Source organism: Exophiala bonariae (assembly GCF_035927105.1).
Source record: "Exophiala bonariae strain CCFEE 5792 chromosome Unknown scaffold_12, whole genome shotgun sequence".
Taxonomy (NCBI): domain Eukaryota; kingdom Fungi; phylum Ascomycota; class Eurotiomycetes; order Chaetothyriales; family Herpotrichiellaceae; genus Exophiala; species Exophiala bonariae.
Window position 1 is genome coordinate 897,045 of NW_027042487.1, and position 19,283 is coordinate 916,327.

General features: G+C 51.0%; 6 protein-coding genes across 6 annotated transcripts; 2 read left to right on the forward strand and 4 right to left on the reverse strand.

Moving 5' to 3' along the window:
- Window positions 1-1,163: 1,163 nt before the first annotated feature.
- On the reverse strand, window positions 1,164-4,155 carry LTR84_002313 (uncharacterized protein; the record flags this gene model as incomplete). Its single annotated transcript, XM_064845927.1, has 2 exons — window positions 1,164-4,126; window positions 4,149-4,155. 2 exons carry the CDS (start codon window positions 4,153-4,155, stop codon window positions 1,164-1,166), a joined length of 2,970 nt encoding a protein of 989 aa, XP_064706781.1.
- A 532-nt stretch (window positions 4,156-4,687) lies between these two features.
- LTR84_002314 (uncharacterized protein) lies at window positions 4,688-5,666 on the reverse strand (the record flags this gene model as incomplete). The annotated part of the gene is made up of 2 exons (XM_064845928.1): window positions 4,688-5,531; window positions 5,587-5,666. 2 exons carry the CDS (start codon window positions 5,664-5,666, stop codon window positions 4,688-4,690), a joined length of 924 nt encoding a protein of 307 aa, XP_064706782.1.
- An 860-nt stretch (window positions 5,667-6,526) lies between these two features.
- On the forward strand, window positions 6,527-8,458 carry LTR84_002315 (uncharacterized protein; the record flags this gene model as incomplete). The annotated part of the gene is made up of 2 exons (XM_064845929.1): window positions 6,527-6,819; window positions 6,883-8,458. 2 exons carry the CDS (start codon window positions 6,527-6,529, stop codon window positions 8,456-8,458), a joined length of 1,869 nt encoding a protein of 622 aa, XP_064706783.1.
- Window positions 8,459-8,744: 286 nt separating this feature from the next.
- LTR84_002316 (uncharacterized protein) lies at window positions 8,745-10,727 on the reverse strand (the record flags this gene model as incomplete). Its single annotated transcript, XM_064845930.1, has 3 exons — window positions 8,745-9,522; window positions 9,551-9,838; window positions 9,889-10,727. 3 exons carry the CDS (start codon window positions 10,725-10,727, stop codon window positions 8,745-8,747), a joined length of 1,905 nt encoding a protein of 634 aa, XP_064706784.1.
- A 797-nt stretch (window positions 10,728-11,524) lies between these two features.
- On the forward strand, window positions 11,525-15,208 carry LTR84_002317 (uncharacterized protein; the record flags this gene model as incomplete). Its single annotated transcript, XM_064845931.1, has 3 exons — window positions 11,525-12,212; window positions 12,336-13,758; window positions 13,816-15,208. 3 exons carry the CDS (start codon window positions 11,525-11,527, stop codon window positions 15,206-15,208), a joined length of 3,504 nt encoding a protein of 1,167 aa, XP_064706785.1.
- A 489-nt stretch (window positions 15,209-15,697) lies between these two features.
- LTR84_002318 (uncharacterized protein) lies at window positions 15,698-17,815 on the reverse strand (the record flags this gene model as incomplete). Its single annotated transcript, XM_064845932.1, has 2 exons — window positions 15,698-16,198; window positions 16,253-17,815. 2 exons carry the CDS (start codon window positions 17,813-17,815, stop codon window positions 15,698-15,700), a joined length of 2,064 nt encoding a protein of 687 aa, XP_064706786.1.
- Between the last annotated feature and the right edge of the window lie 1,468 nt (window positions 17,816-19,283).

Here is a 19,283-nt window from a genome sequence, read left to right on the forward strand (position 1 = left end):
ATATTTTTCCGCGCCGGCGTTGACGTCAGGTCTTTCTCCATCTGTTTTTCCTATGTTGTTATGTTTTGTGCTTTAGGAGCTTAACCCGAGAAAGCTTTGCCTCCTGGACGATCCCCTCCGACCTGGATATTCGCGGCATGGATTGATGGATCAATTTTGCAAAATCAGAACACAGGCTGGCGTCCTCCATCAATCAGAAGATCACCAATATCTTTTGGATATTTGACGGGCTCTATGGCCATGTCGGGAACGAATAATCACCAAGCTGGATATGGCGATCAGGGGAGATAAATCTGATCTACTGATAATCTGGACACTAGATCTCGTACCGGGTTGGGGGTGAAGCATTACTGTCAATCAAGATTCGATCTCGAGGCTCTAAAGTATACCGTGTACAATATTTGATCCACTGAAGACTCTTCTTGAGTAACACATCCACATCCACCGTCTTGGAAATGGTCACATAATTTCCCATGAACCAAAGGTCGCTGCTACTCGCACGATACTGTCACATAATAGACGACATAGATCCCAGTCAAAAGACAAGAAGAGGAGTAAGAAGGCAAATCTGCAATTAGTTTTAAACATCGTGTTATACTGCCCTCGTTTCGCTATTGCTTATTTCTTCGCAACATTGTACAAAAAGTACCCAGTGTCACGGGTGTTGGAGGACAGGGATCTCCTTGCAACTACGTGCTGCGTGCTGCGAGTAGCATGCATTCCAGTCCTCCCAGGCGTGGCGCTCTTGGGAGGGATTTTTGCGAAGATAGAATCTCATTTTTGCGTGTCTATTCCTAACCTAACTGATTTCCTCTTTCTCTTTCTCTTCCTTTTTTGTCGTATTAGGTATTGCTTTGGTGGTGCCTGGTTTGTCCTACGTAACTCGTCCAATATTCGTGATGGTTTGCCGTCGACATGAGTGTCTGTAGTCCCGTTATCTCTCGAATCCCCTTGGTGGGTATCTCGCCGGCCATTCTTTTGGTCGAGAAGAACCGTGACCCAGATTCTCCGTACCGAGTTACTATGATCTCACATTTTCCAAGGGGTGATCTTTGCTTTTATAAAATATGTCGTCTTTCAATTCGGCGATGATAACCTATTGTGGCGTCGGATCGTTTCATGACCGTATGAAAAATTCAGTGTCTCTGGTGGTATTGTGATCGTTACTGGTCTTCCCCAGTGGTCTGTGGATCTGGCAGGTGATCCCCTTCATCCACGTCCTCGCCTTCAACCTCTTCAAACCTTGCTTCCTGATGGCCCAAGTCTCTATCATGGTCATCATGTCTCGGCTCTTCATCTGAGTCGCTCTTTTCCAACTGGAAGTCCTCGAACGAAAGAGCAAGTGCATTTTGTTGACTCCATTTGGCAAGAAGTCTTCGAATCGAGTTGCACAACTTGAAGTCGTCCTCAGGAACAACCTCGCACCAGTGACGGTCTATTTCTTCCTTGGACATGATGCTTAATGACACATAGTCACCGTTGTTCACCATTTCGCAGAATTTACCTTTTGAAACCCCAAGCATGGGGCTGTGACGGTGTAAGAACAAAATCCTCGCAATATCGACAGGAGTCAACTCATCCAGGTATTGGTTCAGAATAGCTACTAAACATCCACCGAACTGCTCAGGAGCGTGGAACATTGTGTATAGTCTGGAAGTCTTGTCAGCAGCAAGGATAATCTTCTGCAAAGCTTCATTGGCTGTGGACTCGACCTCGAAAAAGCGCTCGAGCCCCGCTGGAGAAAAGGAGCAGAAGGACAACGCATGGAGTCCCCATTCTGCAGAATCTTGCGTGGCCATGTGGATTACAAAGATATCATAGCCGGAATACCTTTTGGCACAAGATGCTGCGTCACCCGGTACAAGGCAAATCACTGGATACGACCTCCTCTCGTAGAGATTTTCTGTGTAGATGAGCCAGCCTTCCACATATGACGATTGAACTTCTTTGCTCCAGAGACCTTGGAGGAAACTTCCTGAAGCCGGAATCACCTCTTTGACACCTCCATCACAGTAGGCGTGTATTAGTGCAAGCTGTACATGCTGCCACAAGCAGCCAGTCACCAAGGTGTGAGAGCAGAATTCGCGGTGCAGATTATGCACAAGGGTAAGTTGTTCTGTCCACGATAGATACTGTTCAAGCCGGTCGATGAATTCGCGCCCGGAAGCATCGAATGAAAAGGACGGATTGAGAATCACCCGCACAAGACTATATCCCGCCACCAGACTCGCTGTACCAGAGCCAAGACCAGCGAGCTTGGCCTCCAAGTACGCAGACATGGAAAACTCAACGGTCCAGTTGTATGTAAGGTTGTCAAGCAGCGAAATATCAGTGCAAAGTGGTTCTTCATAGTTGTGATCCCAATCGCGGTCCTTGCAATAAGCTTCGGGGGCCAGTGATGGCCATTCCAACGGGTTCCGCGCTTGCGCTTCCGCAAAGAACTTATCCACGGCGCTGGTTTCGGGTGACCCCCAGAACTCCGCCTGTATGGAGCTTGCATTTCGCAATGGTCTCTGGGAAGACACCTCGTCAGTGTTGAGGGAAAAGGCGATAATCGAAGCAAATGTCAATCTCCGAATCGCGTCCTGTACAGAAATGTTACAAGATTGAAGGAAGTTAACACCGCCTTCGCTCTCCGCCAGAAAATCTCGGGCGCTGCGGTGGATAAACCTCACAGCAGTTTTATTTGCCTTGGAGAGTTGTCGATAAGGAAATGAGCCTGGAAAGCTAGTATAACTAAGGATATCACGGGCATAAAATTCAACGAGACTTGCACACCTTGCCAGAATGTTTGCCTCCAAGTCAATTGCGAGGCTCTCCCAGGATGCGATTCGAGCGGCATCTGAAGTTTTCAAGTAGTCAGATGTCAATTCTGTCTCACTTTGCGATGCTAGAAGCAGTTCAAGAATCGTAGGATCCTCGAGCGGGTAGTGTGAAGCGTAGATGAGAGAGAGATATGGTTTCGGATGTTTCGCATAGAACCTATCCTGCCGCTCGAGCATGAATGCGAAAAGGTCGTTCATTTCTGTGGGACACTCCTTTAAGCGCAAATTGAGATCTTCTAAAGAATCGCCCTGGCTTGCGGCAGTTCTCAGATCTTCCGTGACTAGATATGCCCACAGGAAGACGCCTTCTGCCCGCAAGCAGATCTCTCTTGCGTATGGTGCAGCTCGAGTGGCAGTAAGTCGACTGTCGCAGTGGAGTTTGATGTCATCATAGTTGAAGTCCTGCAGCCTGATCGACGGGTATTGGCGTGTGGCATCTTGGAACGGGTGCTCTGGTCTACTTGAGCAACAAACCTTGACCCTCGTCGAGCGAGACGCAATGAATCTAACGCAGTCAAGTAAGGGCTCGCGTATTTCCTGAGTCACTTCGTCAAGACCGTCAACCAAGATACAGTAATTATACTGCGAACGTGTTGCCAAATATGAGAACCATGATTGCAGCTCAGAGACTATCCAGCCTTGAGCACGTGACCCTGATCTTGTGAGATAGGACTTGAGACTTGCAGGCACTGAGGCATCGTTGTCGCTTCGTATCCTTTCCGGGAGACTATCGTCTGTGTTCAAAATCTGATGGCACAAGGATCTCCAAAATCCTTCCAATGATTTTAGCAAGGGAGTGGCAGCAGGTCTGAAGAACCAAAAACTGAGCAGTCGCACGGAGATACTGCCGGGCCATGCTGCGAGATGACCAAAGCCAACCTGTCCCTCTTGCAAGTTCTGGTATATATACTCCATGAGACTCGATTTTCCACTTCCAGGTTTGCCGCTGATCCAGAAAATGTTTGTTTCATTGCGCAGCCAGTTGACAAATTCATGTTGCTGGTGACCGTCGGTGCGAGGAGGTGGATAGAATATCCAACGATAGGTGTCACCAAAGTCGGTCACACGTCCTACGATCATGTTGAGCTCAAGTTTGAGCAGGGCAGCCGTCTTTGTAGCATCATCACAGATCTTATGTAACTTGGTCGTACGTATTGCTGACGTCGGTGCTTGCTTCGTGAACTCAGTCTCGAGGTTGGCGTTTGCAGCCGTTAGGTAATCAGCATATTCTTCGATCCTGTTGTTTTCGTCAAGTGACCCTTGCTCATATAGTTCTTTGCACAGATCCGCGGCTTCGATGGCTTGTTCGACGAGCTGTAGGACATTGCATGCAAGGGGTAAAGCAGAGATTCCATCCATCTCAGCCTCGCACGACAAGTTCGTTCAGCAAAGAGGACAGGGACAACAAGCCTTATTTGAGGCACGGCCCGAGTACCACCGATATTGAGTTTCATCTGCTTGGGCGCGGCTCCTTGGCTAGGCGACATTAAGTCCTGCTACATCCAACTGGCGAGGAATCAAGAACGATGAATGACCAGTTCCTCGTGGTTAGGCTACAAGTTGAATGATGGTCCCCTCATTTTTGAATTCGACCAACTACTTTGGGTGAGTATAGAAAAGCGGGGAGACTTTATGTCAATTCTGAAGACCCAATCTTGACTCTGAAATCTCCGTTTTGGATCAGTTTCGCTTATGAATCTTATTGTGGAATACCACACATTTTACCATATCCAAAGTGCATAATGAACGATGATTCAGCCGTTAAGGGGGTCTTTCAATACACTACCCGGGTATCACTGGGCTTTGGACATCGCCTATCCTTTCAACGAAGGAGCTGCTTAATCAGGAAATTGTTCCGCGTGTCAGTTTGAGCGAAGCAAGAACGCCTCCCCTTCCGCATCAATTTTTCTCGCGGCGTTCAACAGCGCTTTTGGTGGCCAGATACCCAGCAGTACTGTGGCGATAACCACGGTAGCCATCTCGAGAGTGCCAAAGTAGACTTCATGCGAAGACAGCTCACCAAAGACTCCTTGGGCGCTCTCGACGAGGCGGAAAATGGTCCGGACGAAAATCAAAATGCCTGCCACCGACACTACGCAGGTGTACATTCTTGCTCGGTGGAGATGCCGATCAGTTGTCCCCGGTGCGCAATCTAGGCTGGGGTTGGTGGCAAGCAACCAGACAAACATCGCTAGCAGAACCAAAAACAGACAGAACGATGCGACCTGAGCGGCGAGTCCGGCAATAAGGATGTCGTTCGCCTGCGTTGGATCCTCGTGATTCGAGGTCCGCTCACCCACCACGGCCGCGCCAGCGACCTGCAGCGCTGTACAGAGGATGTCGGCCGAGATGAATGTCCAAAGGATCGCTTTGGGACGCAGACGAGAGAGAAAGGAGCCAGTTTTAAGGGTCGTGGATGTCGATGCCCAAGCGACCAGCTGGCCGAGCCCGACATAGATGCTTGCCGAGATAAAGACCGGCGCGACCGTGATGCAGAAATATTGGCCAACGAAGAAAGAAATGCGGTAGGGATCCTGGTGCGCCGACAGGAACCGGAAGACATAGCCGATCAGTTCGCAGACGCAAGCAATGCATGCCGGGATGAGGCTGAACGCACGGAGGCGGAATACTTGTGCCAGAATGGCGATGAAGAGGAGCACGAAGCTGGCAATGCCGATGATTGCCAGTGCGAGCGAGGGAGTATATCTTCATCGTGCCCGTCAGTTGTGCACAGAGAATGAAAGAGGCTGTCTTCTCATACCCATAAATGATGATTGACGCGTCTCCCGGTCCATGCGGGTTTGGCCAATCTCGATCGATATAGCCCACTGTGTTGTTCATTTTGTGGTGAAACTACCTCGTTCTTGCTGTGATTCTGAAGGCGTTTGAAGTCTTAGTGGTCTTCAAAATCTCGATCGCTAAGAAGTTCTCTTTATGTGTCCTTTCCGGAGAAGAGTCAGTCGGTTCCCAGGAACAATTCAATCCGTGCCCTTGGCCATTCAACCGGTCACAGCCATATTCAGAAGGAGCTTCGCCACAGGAAACACACTCGTGGCCCTGTAGACGCAAATTATGGTGCTCTGTGTGACGCTTTAGGGACCTGGAACAGGGAAGAAAAGATGCCTAGTTTTCAATAAAGTCCGATCGGGACGGCCTCCAGATCGGATTTTGAGCCCTCGTCAACAATCTGCTAGGATTGGGGTATGTTCAGCATGGTCCTAGGTTTTCGACAACGTCTTCTCCTTGTCTCCTAGCATGCTTCAGGAAGCAAATTGACCGGAAGGGTGGAAGTGAGCCTGACCGATGTGGAGTCACGGGATGTCTTCTTCGGAGGTTAATAAGGTCCGCAGGGTTATCGAACCATTTGAGCGCCTCAATACTACCTCGAGATTTGATCCAGCCCGAGAATATCAGGGCATGGGTCATCTGATAGTCGGTTCATCGCATTTAAGCTTTCTGTACGTCGTTGTTGACGCCATTAATGCGGTGCTGCTGTGGCTATGTTCTTAAACTCCGAAGATCAACTCGCGACTAGCGCCTACTGCTCAATCCTGCAGACGAAGAACTGTGGGCATAGGTGAGTATGATGCTCTCTTAACCATGTTCTCTGTTGTATCAGCTCTCTCGGATTCTCGGGCAGTAGCAAACCGCGTCAAGATTGATATAAAGGGTCGTAACGAAGGGTCGACGACAAAGGGGGTATGCCAGGTCTACCACAAGCACGAGCAACAACCGCAAAATTCTTCAGCTGTCTCACACGTTACCTCCAAAGTCTTCAAAGATACCTGTCCAACTCCATGATGCAAACTTACCTTCTCAAAGCGACGAAATTGCTCCTTCTAAGCGCTGTGGGACAAGCCCTTCCAACTGCACAGCGAACGCAATGCAGCCAGAGTACATCCAATCCCGCGGACCTGCTCAACGGTGTCATTGATGCGATGGGCGGATTTGAGGCGTTGAACATGACCATTGGGTTGACGTACGAGTCTTCAAGGTGAGACCTCTCTTTCCTACTGCTTCACAGGGCTGGTGGTGGACTGACCTAATACCTCTCTAGCATATATCGAAGCCAAACTCTCACCCAGAACTATAACCTCCACCTCTCCGACCAAACCGTTGCCGAGGCCGGCACACAGAATATCTCCTTTCTCTTCTCTGATGGAATCCTACGCCAGCGGCTCGATCGCAAGTACCAGTACGGCTTTTACTGGCTGTGGGCATTCCCTGACCTGAAGCCGATGATAGACTTCTCCCTGGTCGTCCAAGCCGGACCCAATGCCTCCGCGTGCTTCAACAAGGGTCAGAACTCGTTCTTCGCCGATGATCCCAGCCAAGCGCTGGGATATGCAGACGGATATCTGACCGACTACCTGGTGCAATCCGCACAGCAACTTGCCCTCCCGCATCTCCTGCAGCAGTTCCATACTCGGAGTTCGGATCTAACATCTTCCTGCGTGACGGTGGCGGCTGGCGACAACAAAACTCAGGTTTCATACTCGGCACTTCATGATGCTCACTTCGACCTAACTTTAATCATTGACGACGATACACGGCTTCCTTATGCTGTGCGGGTCAATGAGGACCACAAAGTGTTCGGTCCTTCCACAAGTGACGTCGTGTTCCTCAACTATACTGTTGATCCAGCAGGGAATGGAAATAGCCTTCGCCTCCCTCACCGCGTGCAGACGGTGTACAACCAGGAGGCGGTGCTTGAGGACTTCGTGATTGACAAAATCATCGTAAACCCGACCTTTGCTGCCGACCTTTTCGATGCCTCGCCTCCACCGTCTGCCACAGGGCCAGGTTCCTCTTCAAGTGAAACAGCCAACGCGCCACGCACAGATCGAGAGTATCCCAGATCGGAGGTTCACGAATTTTTTGAGGCAGGCTTATGGGGCGGCCCATTTGGAGACATGTTCAACGTATCCGACGTGGTTGTCCAGCCTGTGTTTCCCAACGGTACCACACCACAGATCATGAATCTCTATGTTGGATACCCCGACTATATCCAGCTTCTGGTCGAGTTTGACGACGGTCTGCTCATCACTGACGCGCCGGGGCACCGGAGCAAGATCATTCTGGATTGGGTGGCGCAGAACATGCACGGCAAGAAAATCACTCACGTGGTGCCCTCCCACCACCATCGCGACCATGCCGGTGGAGTTGCCGACTACCTCTCGGCTGGCGCCGCGTTGGTTATCCCAGAGGTCGCGAAAGAATTCTATCAGAATCTACCAGGCGGGCCGTTCACTGTGATCACATATAACGATGCTGCCCCGTTCGTGCTCAAGGATTCTCAGGTCCAAGTCTCGTCCTTCTGGCTGGACGAGAGCCCTCATGCACGAGATTGGTCGTACGCGGTGGCATCGCATGGCTGTCAAATATCTGACGTTGTCGTCTTCAATGCCGACGTGGTAAATCCCGGCCAAGGACCTGTGGCAAAATGGGACACTGGGGCCGCTAGAGCATTCCTGCGAAATGCCATTGATAGGGGAGTACCTCGGGGCGCAACTCTTGTAGGTTCTCATGGATCCAGTGAAATTGGGCTCGGAACGCAGGACTCCCTGGCCAATATTGCTGATTTGGCTGGAGTGGTCTATCCGCAGATGGAGGATGACGGGCTGTGGTGCTAAGCCGCGCAGTTACTGGCTGGAGAAGGGGGATAACTGTGTCTCTCTGCGACAGATACGGGGTGGCCTTGATTCCTTCTCCTCTTGATGCCTCATAAATACACTGGTGTCTAGTTATGCAAGGGGATATAGATTTTCCTGATTGAGGTTGTGAAATTGTCGGAATAGGCTGCTTGGTACCGGACCAGACACGGCAAAGAGATGTCTGTCGACCGCTGTCTGATGGATTATTACGGATCGTCTACAACGGCAGAGGCATGGTATCACTCCTTTCGTCCTGGTCTCTTGCTCAGCTAGGCAGAAGGGCTGCACCGGAGAAGTAATCCCAAGCCCTCGAATCCTCGACGGGTGGCATAGCGAAATGGGTGAAATCTTCATACCAGAAATAATTATCCGACATGGCTGGAACACCCCGAGCCAACGAAAAGTCAGGCGCCACATCGACGGAGGAGCCAAGTATGAATAGTTTCGATGATTCTGAAGCAGTTGGAGGTGGCGGGAAAGGCTGCTGCACAGAACAACGCCCGGAGTCAGCCGACTCACCATTTCCATCTTCAGCTCGTAGCGATCGTGGAGAGGGCCCGGCAACATCTCGCAATTTGAGTATGGCGGCAGGTACCGCGTAAAGACCCATCGCACTGGCGGCTTCTAGCTGCCTTGCGACAGAGGAAGCATAGTGGTCCCACCTGAGCGTATCTTCATCAATAATCCTGCCAATGCTGTCATCGGGATTTCTCATTCTCTTCATGAGCACCGCCAGGGCTTTGAAGGCATAGGGGACGCGGAGCATGGTCAGGACCGGCAATGTGCGGACTACGTGGACGTCCGCCGCCAGGATGATGTCGAGGATTGATTGGCAATTTCCAATGAATGCCAGGAGGGTTCGTATGTACGTGGGTGTAAAAGGGGTTTGAGGCGCTGCTAGTGGGTGATCAGTTGCCACGCCCAGCTGGGGAAGATCGAGGTGCTGGCTTTCCTGGTCTAGGTAGACAACCAATTCGTAGAGTTTGCTTTGACAGAACTTGAGTTCGATCTTTAGAGACTCTGATCCAGCCTTGTCAGCGAGTCTACTCAGGGGTAGTCTGGGTATGTTACATGCCATTCAAGAGAGCCACCTCAGTGATGGCTTCCCAGTCGCGCAAACGAGCCTCGAAAAGGGCGATGTCGTCTTTAAAACGGCCTGCCTCTGTGGCAGATCCAACTGCGGGATTGGCGATCTTCACCTTCGTTTTCTCAATATCTTCGGCAATGGACTGCAGTTTCAGCCATGCCAAAAGACGTTGGTCATTCGGATCCCTACTGGACTGTTTGAAAAGTGAGATGGCAGAAAGCGTCGTGGGACTGTATGATATCATCCTCTGTCGACCTGCGCTGGTAGCGATTCTGAACACATGTCAGCTCCAAAGCACTGCTACGTTGCGCATTTAACATACCTAGAGCAGGTTAGATACACCCCGAACATGGTACGGAATCTCTCTAGCATAATAGGGGAGGGATTGTGCAATAGTTCGTCCACATCACGGTGCTGCACTTGCCAGGACGTTTGTCCTCCCAAACCTAGTTCCATGGCCATGGTACAGGCCATGTGTGTCCACTGGTGGATGTTCAGCTTCCTCAGATCGCCTCGCGGGTAGCACCAGACAGCAGTTATGAGCAGAGCCTGCAGTATATCCATATTTTTCTCGCCCTCGACGATGGCGGCCTGGCACAGAAGCTGGGAATTTGCTTCAGACAAGCTTTGGAAGAGTCGAGGCTCGGATATACCGCAGGCAGCAGTTATCGCAGCAGAGAGGGTGAAGGGCCGATGGCTCTGCCAGGACTGGACTGTTACATCCACTGGGATAGAGATGACTGGGTACTGAGGCAATTGGACCGCAATGAAGTCCGCAAGCAATCCCGATGCTTGCTCCGGAGACAAGGTGCTCATGACAGGCAGACTGGACAGGAGGCGAGGTGCTGCGACAGATTCGTGTCCCTTGTCCGCTGCTTCCGCTAGGTGGAGGTCGCAAGTATTTGTTCTTTGAGCAGGATAGCGTGGTACCTGTATGGTCCCATGGTCGCCTGGTTGAGAAACAGAGGCCAGAGAGTCTTGAGCCACAGGTCGAGAGGGTGTTTGAGCCGCATGCAAAGACTCCATGATGGTAGAGAGCTTGTCTTCAAGCTCCATGATTCGTAGCCCAGTACGTTGTCGTCGACGAGTCTTTGAGATCTCCTTCCATTCGCAATCGACTCCGGTATTGTGGCATTTCCGGCATTTGCCGTGGCGCTCCATGGTGTCTGTGTAGCATCTCGTCTTGGACTTACGGCAGCATTCGCATGCATGCTTGCCGATGTCGCGTTTTCTCTGGCGGTCAGACATACGTCTTGGTCGTTGCGAGACCTTCCGATGTGTACATGAACGTGGAGGCTTAAAGAGACAATGTCAGGTCCGCCTGAGAAAGTTGCTATCACCTTGGGTCGACAGAGGATCTTTCGGACCTTGTCAGACTCCGAGTCCCGGCTTGGGGAAGGAAGTGCGTCACGAAGCTTGCCCCGAGCACCAGTCGAAGGCTTAACAGGGAAATATATATGATTGATCGGTTTCTGCTTGGGGACGACAGGTGTCCTCATGCCATGTACGAGGTATGGAGTTGGGTTGCTCATGCATCCTGTTTGTCTCGATACCACGCGTTGTCGTGGCATTGATGACTCCAAGGCAGCTGAAGAGCAGCTTGAAAGATGTGGGGAAGTCAAGGGGAAGCCAGAAGGCAGATCTGTGACAAAGAACAGGGGACAAGGGACCCCTGGGCCCCAGTTAGTTACTAGCTAGGTCGCTCCGGGGAGTACGGCACACTCTAAATGCACCTCCTCCGGGCGCGGGGTTCGTGACGCTTGAGGCTAAGTGGTGCTGATCCTTCTATCCAACTATGCGGCCAGGCGCTGTATTTGGGCAATCAACTGTTTCACGACTGCTCAGCGTGCAAAACCTCACTGACTATATATGTATCAATCCGCCAGACATAGAAATAATAATTTCGAGCCTGGGGATCGCTTTTTGGAGGAGCTTGAGCGTCCTGAAAGCTTACAACGATGCAATTGACAACTGAGGACGGCCTTGTGCTCCCCATCGAACGAAGCAATACAACAGCGGCCACCAATACCAATAACAGCGTACCAAACAGTACAAGTCTCCCAGACTGGTGCAACCAGAAAGTGTTTGAGCGAAACAGGCTTCCTGCTCGCGCATACTATATTCCAGACACCTCATTATCGTTGAATGGGAAATGGGCATTCACCTATTCACCCACGCCATTCCATGCTCCCCACGGAGAGAACTACAGCAATGAAACCGCAAGTACTCTGATCGACCAAGATAGAGATACGGGAGCCAGAAACTGGGGCTATATAGAAGTCCCGGGTCATTGGCAACTTCAAGGCTACGGTAGGCCTCAGTATACCAACTTCGACTACCCCTTTCCGGCTTGCCCGCCCTATGCGCCAACGGAGAACCCTACAGGCACATATTTCCGAAGCTTTGAGCTACCCTCCACCTGGGATAAATCAAGTCATCTGAGATTGAGATTTGATGGTGTCGACAGTGCCTTCCTGTTGTTTGTGAATGGCATCAAAATTGGTTATTCTCAGGGAAGCAGAAATCCAGCCGAATTTGATATCACTGACAAGGTCACATTTGGTACACCAAATTACTTGTTGGTGCAAGTGCTTCAATGGTGTGATGGAAGTTATATCGAAGATCAGGATCAGTGGTGGCTGTCCGGTGAGTACCATTCTACTGAGAGGATGTGATCGAGCTTCCTGGACGACGTGGCGCTTTGACTATCGAACAACATGCATTCCCATTTCCCTCGTACACTCTCGGAGTACTACTGACGCAAACAAGGTATCTTCCGTGACGTTCACTTGATCGCACTCCCAGGTGGTACCAGGATAGAAGACTTCTTCATCACAACCGGACTAGACAGCGGATACAAGGATGCCGATTTGAATATAAAACTCAATTTGTCTTGGGCTGAGCGATTCAGCATTTCTATCACTATCAAAAACGCTGATGGCAATCCTGCTGCCGAGACCGAGTCAATGAGGGTACTAACTAGTCGCTCCACATTTGTCAGAAAAATCAAAGTCAAGAGCCCTCACAAGTGGACAGCGGAAACACCATACCTATACGAAGTGCAAATCACGCTCAGAGGTCTAAAGAGTCATGCTGTTCAACATATCAAACAACGAATAGGCTTTCGTGCCGTCGAGCTAAAACGTGGAAATATCTGTGTCAATGGCAAACCCATCACTTTCCGGGGGACAAATCGACATGATAATCATCCCCATTTGGGCCGTGCTGTGCCAGAAGAATTCGTGCGTCGTGATCTCCTCTTGATGAAGAAGCATAACATCAATGCAGTCAGGTGCTCTCACTATCCATCGCATCCAGCGCTCACGGGTCTTTGCGATGAACTTGGTCTGTGGGTCATCGACGAGGCCGACCTTGAGTGCCATGGATTCGGGTCCGCCGATGCTCCTGACGAGGACAAGGATTCCACCAACAATACAATTAGACGCACGACTCAAGACGGGAGAATGAAGCCCATGTCCAAATCCCCTGCCTCGTTTACATCCGACAACCCAGAGTGGCAATCAGCCTACCTCGACCGTATGCATTCGCTGGTGGAAAGGGACAAAAATCATCCCAGCGTCATCATCTGGTCTCTGGGAAACGAATCCTTCTACGGCTGCAATCACGTCGCCATGTCTGCATGGGCCAAATCCCGAGACCCAACCCGCCTGATCCACTACGAACCAGATTGGCGTGCTGAATCCACGGACATGGTGTCACACATGTACACATCGCCTGAAGAACTCATTCGGGAGGCGACATCACAAGACTCGGAGAGTTTCGACAAGCCTATCATCCTCTGCGAATATGGGCACGCAATGGGCAATGGGCCAGGTCTGCTGGAAGACTACCAAGCGGCATTCCGCAGCCATCGTCGTCTCCAGGGTGGATTTATTTGGGAATGGGCGAACCATGGCTTGTGGAAGGAAGATATCGACACGGGCAAGAAGTATTATGCCTATGGAGGTGATTTCGGCGATGTACCCAACGATGGCGACTTCGTTATGGATGGCTTGTGCTTCAGTGATCATACTCCCACTCCAGGCCTAGTGCAGTTAAAGAAGGTCTTCGCGCCGGTTCGAGCCTGGCTTGACGACAAGGATGGGACGAGCCTGGTGGTCAATAATGAGTATGATTTTGTGTCGCTGGACCATATCTCTATTGATTATAAAGTCGAAGCATTTGGCGACGAGTAAGTGCCCATTTTTTCTTCATCTCGTTGGTGATTAGCTTCGCTGACAAAATGCAGAACCAAGATCTTAGACTCTGGATCTCTGAATCTACCATTCATTGCCGCTGGCACAACGTCCAAAGTGCCACTTCCCAATACAATATTCGATTTCCGCCATTCTGCAGAGACATGGCTAACGGTAACCTTTCGTCAAGCCAATGATACAGCCTGGGCAAAAGCAGGCCATGTCATCGCCTGGTCACAGACATGCCTACCCCATGAGAAGCCACCGAAAGCCACATCCCTACTAGTACGACAACCACGCAGCTCGACACTCGACTCCACCTCCTCAGACTCTCTCATCCTCACCGAAACCCCAGTCGAATACCGCGTCACCACCTCAAGCGCCGCCATAGCATGGGACCGCTTTCGCGGACACATTGTGCTGTGGAACGTCAATGGCGCTCCACTTCTGCACAACAGTTCCTCCTCGTCATCCGACACCAAGCCTTTACTCACACTCGATTTCTGGCGTCCCCCAACCAACAATGACGCCGTGTGGCAAACCGGCGAATGGAAACGATACGGTCTAGACATGATGACCAGCCGGCTAGTTTCATTCTCCTTCATGGGCGCATCCATACACACCCGACAACTTCAAGACGGAAGTGGCAAATCGACCAAAGGCCTGATATTCCAAGCAATCCACGAGTTCGCCCCACCTATCTTGTCCTGGTCATTCAGCGTCAAGATCGAGTACACGGTCTTCATTGGATGGGATCCGCACGTGCCGTTCAGACTGATGATCCACACGGAGCTGACGCCAAAGGGTAATCATCCGCCGAATCTCCCAAGGGTGGGTTATAACATTCAGATGGCGCCAGCGTATGACACGGTGTCCTGGTTCGGGTTTGGACCAGGAGAGAGCTACAATGACAAGAAATCCAGCCAGCAGGTTGGGATCTGGGAGAAGAACGTTCGCGACATGGGAACCAACTACGAGGTGCCCCAGGAGAATGGCAATCGCGTCGGCACGAGGTGGTGTATGCTTCGCTCCTCAAGCGGTGCTGGAGACGACGCTCAGGCACAGGGAGGCCCGACCCAGTCTCAGCACCAAGTCCAACACCAACGGTACTCAAGATCCGGAGAGCACGCAAGCCCAAAGCAAAAGCCTACCAAGTCTCCCAACCCACCATCCCTCCGCGCCAGCTTCCCACCCACCGCTTCCTCGGCCTCCTCAGAGAACCACTTCCAATTCTCCACACAACTCTACGACGCCGCCACGCTCGAGAAAGCCGCACACCCCTGTGACTTGGACGCTCCCGGCGCCAGGCGAGAAGGTGTGTTATGGCGCATCGATGCCGATGTTGCCGGCGTGGGCACCGCGGCTTGTGGGCCGGGCGTCTATGAGCGTGATCAGGTCTGGTGTACGCAGCGGACTTGGGATGTGGCTTTGGATGTGTTGGCTTGAGTGAGTGAGTGATTGAACTGGATTGACTGGATTGGGTTGGGTTGAGAAACGGCCTGGGACGTGTTGGTGATGGGGATCTTGGATGTGAGTTGCATTGGGTTGAGTGGTGGCGTGTCGAAATGGGAGGCAGATAAGACCAAGCGAGCACGATGTGGAAGGAAGTGCAAATCAGGGTGTGCACCCTTGGTGACAAGTGCGAAAAGGTGGTTTGAGTTGGGAGACGAAAAGCAACGCGAATGGCGCCGTTAGAAATGCTTCGGAACCTGCTGCACTTGAGGATAATCACGGGAACTTAAGCTTGTCAAACCTCCTCGTATCGTATTCCTTAGTAGATAATATGCATTACGATTTGTATACGCACAGACGGAGTATATACGCTGCATGTCCACGAGTCCAAACCCTTCGCACACACGGTTTTGCCCACGCCTGACCGACGCCTCCTATTGATGAACCTGGGCAACAACGCTACGGCAAGTCCCTAATCACTAACTAGTACCTCCCTTTCGATTCGGGAAAGGTGTCGGCCTGAGCTCTGCGACCTCTCTCGAGAGACTCACGTCCCTCCCTGGAGCTATCATCATGGCCGATTCTGTCTTCTCCCACGGCTTTCGAGTTTGGCTGCTCATGCGAGTATTCATCGAAACCATCTTCCAGGCCACGCGTAGTTCGCATGTCGCCTTCCCCAACGAGTACACTGGGTGCGTATGGTAATTCACCCTCGCCACGACGGGCTTTTGGAACGAAGACGTCGAATGATCGAGGAAGGATTAAGCCGAGGACCACGAGAAGCATGACGACGTGTCCGACGCAGAATCCATAGATGTGCAAGGGGTCGTTTTTGACTCTGTTGAAGGAGGGGTAGGCGAAACTGGTGAGGATCGCGAGGATGGGTGCCGAAACGTATCGTAGGACTGGTGCCCAGAAAGATGGAAGTGGCCAATTCTTATCGACTGCGATAGTCACGTTCAAGTCGCGTGTCAATTGGTTGCCCTGGAGAAGCGTTAGATTCCTTATCGAACAAGAGTTGCACAGGCTTCAACTTACCGAATAAAACACTAGCCACCAAAAGCGACGAAGGAAGACACTCTTGCCCCAGAAACGGGGTGTCTCCGCATCTGGAGTTCTGCTTACCAGTACCGCAACAATGGTGCCCACAATGAACAGGCCAAAACCGAGTCCTGCTCCGGCAGAAGGGCCAACTAGATGGCCAACTACCAGTCCAAAGATTTGACCACCAAAATAGCCAGAGTTGTAAACCAGGTAGGCGGGCCAGCCAACTTGACCAACAACATCCTTGTGACGGTAGATCGAGGTACTGAACACGCATTCTGACCACGCGACGAAGAACAGAGACATGAAATTGGTCCATGTGTCCACTGCGTCCAGTAGGTAGAAGCCAAACTCGGTACAGAACATGAAAGAGAGCAGGCATGAAATAATCACAGCAGCCGAAGCGACAGCCGATCGTGGAATCCTTGCACCCCAATCTGTGTCTTTGACGAGTGTCACAACTGACTCTAATAGGGCGAATGCCGAGCTAATACCAAGGACCATCAGTGTGAAGAAGAAGAGTACCGACCAGAATTGTGCTCCAGGCATTTCCGCCAGCGCTGCCGGAAGTGTGACGAAAGCGATAGAGAATGTCGATTGCCTGGTCTCTTCACTTGGAAAAAGACCGATGTTCCCAATGACTCCAAACACCGCGAAGGCAACAAGAACCTCATAAAGAGAGTTACATACGGCGATGATAATGCCGTCTTGAACACAATTGGCAAATTTCGGTTTGTAGGACGCGTAAGACGTGAAGTAGCCCATAGCGACGCCGATGGAGAAGAAGATATGACCGCAAGCAGCCTGCCAGATGTCCCCTTGGGCCAGTTTCTCACCGTTCCATGTGCCGATGTAGAGTCGAATCCCAGCCCAAGAATTACTCAAAGAAGCCCCCCGGCCGATGAGTATAATACCGGTCACAACAGGCAGTCCCATGGTAAAATATACAACTCGTCCGAGAAGTCCCACGCCACGGAACATACAACAGAAGATGATGAACCATGTGAAGACAACCCAGCCAGTGGTTTCGCCGACCATTCCGGTGCCAGGATATTGAACCCAGCCTCCATTTTCTGGGGCAATAGGCGCCTGGTTGGCAACCACCTCATCCATGTAAAACTCCTGAAGCCTCCCTTCCCAAGGCAGAGGACTGCGGAACGAGTTTCGGAAATACCGCATGACCCAGCCGAGAAGGGGTACATAGTAGAGCACGATGCAGTAGCCGGTGTAGACCACCGCGACACCGACACCTTTAGCACGCTTGTTGATGTGATCATATGCAATGGCACAGCCACCTCGGTATGCTTGGCCAATGGCGACTTCAAGCCAGAGAATGGGTATCCCAAGGAAACACAGCGCCATCAAGTAGGGGATGAACCACTGTCCGCCGTGATTGTTGAAGACTTGTCCTGGGTATCGAAGAATGTTTCCCAATCCGATTGCACCACCCATAGATGCAAGAACGAATTGGGTTCGCGATCCCCATTCATCGCGTCCATCGGCACCTGCTTTGGCTTTGGGTGCCAGAAACCTCCCAACTCGTTGCAATTTCTCCATATTAGCCTGAGTCCAAACAATTCGATCTGGCGCCCGACACGTCGAAATTTACAGCGCCGTTGGTGGGAGAAGAGTAGAAGAGACGATAACAGCCCAGGCATTGGCCTGGTACTATATCTTCAATGTTACATTGATACCAAGAGATTCCAAGACTTTTGATAACAGCAGTGGCATGGCAATGTTATGGTCAGCGGAATCAGCCTCCTGAAAGAGTAGAGACTGGCCGCTTCGAAGAACGAGGACCCGGAATAACCGAGGAAGAGTCGTGGGCCTGGGGGCGATCACATCTTAGCACTGAAACCCAGCATTTTGCCAGATCATTAGGAAAGATGACAGACCGAGCACGGCGAGCTTTCTATGTGTCGTGTGATAAGGCTGTCCAATCGTTCTTTAGCCTTGTGGTAGAAATACCTGGCAAGCCAAGAAAGGTGATATTCAATGATGGACGCCGAGCCTTGGTGTGGATAATGTTTTCTTGGTTATGTTGTTCTCAACGTGACCCAAGGAACGCCAATTATCAAACGAGAGTATGAAGATGGGTCATCGGCTCCTCTGAGCATTTGTAGTTGTATCTTGTGTGTTCTTGGAGTCTTGGGTAGATTGCAGATATCCCTGTGATTTGTTGTAATTGACCTAGATGTTGACTCTGGAGCTGAGTCCCCCTTGCCACCTCCGCAACTCATCCCCGCCATGGGCAAATGATCCAGTCATGAGACACGTAATCGTATCATTGCATGTTGATAGCCATGTGGTGAGTAGCAAGGAGGATATCATTCTCATGTCGTCCTTTTGCTTGATTCCACCAAGCTTGGTGCGCTCGTGACCAATTTCCGTGGTCCACAAAATTGTCTCTTGGTGTCCGTCTATGGCTAGTGGCGTGGAGTGAATTCCCTCTAGGTTGCGCATGGCTACCTACTCGTAGGTACAGCCAAAGAAAAGTGAATTGCTTGGAACCGTAATATCAACATTTGCAGCGAGCAGGACACTCTCAGAAAGACGCTCTTGCAGTCATCATTAATGCGAGAGGTAATCGAAGTTGATGTTGATGCCGAATTCAGTTAGGTGGTCAAATTTTAGATGGAAGGAACGCCTATTTAACTAGTTAGAATGCGTTGGTGGGCGCCACCATCCCCTAGACTTGAAGTTAGCTGGTATTCGTGACCTTCTTTTGGGATGCCGACTGAATACCTTCCCAAGCTCTTGAGACCAATTTGACTTAATTTTTTTTACAAACGTTTAGAGCACAGAGGAGAAATACAGATAGAACGCTAGTGAGTTGCATGTAGACTCGGTGGCCTTCCTTATTAGCACCGCTTGACGTATTGACTCATGGTGCGGGATAATAAATACCTAGCAGTTCTGAGGCCGTACCATTATTCAACAGAATGACTAGAACTAACTAGCAAGGCTTTATCCCCTATCCCATGCAGATCATTGTACGGAAAAGGGTCACAAGAAACCTAATGAG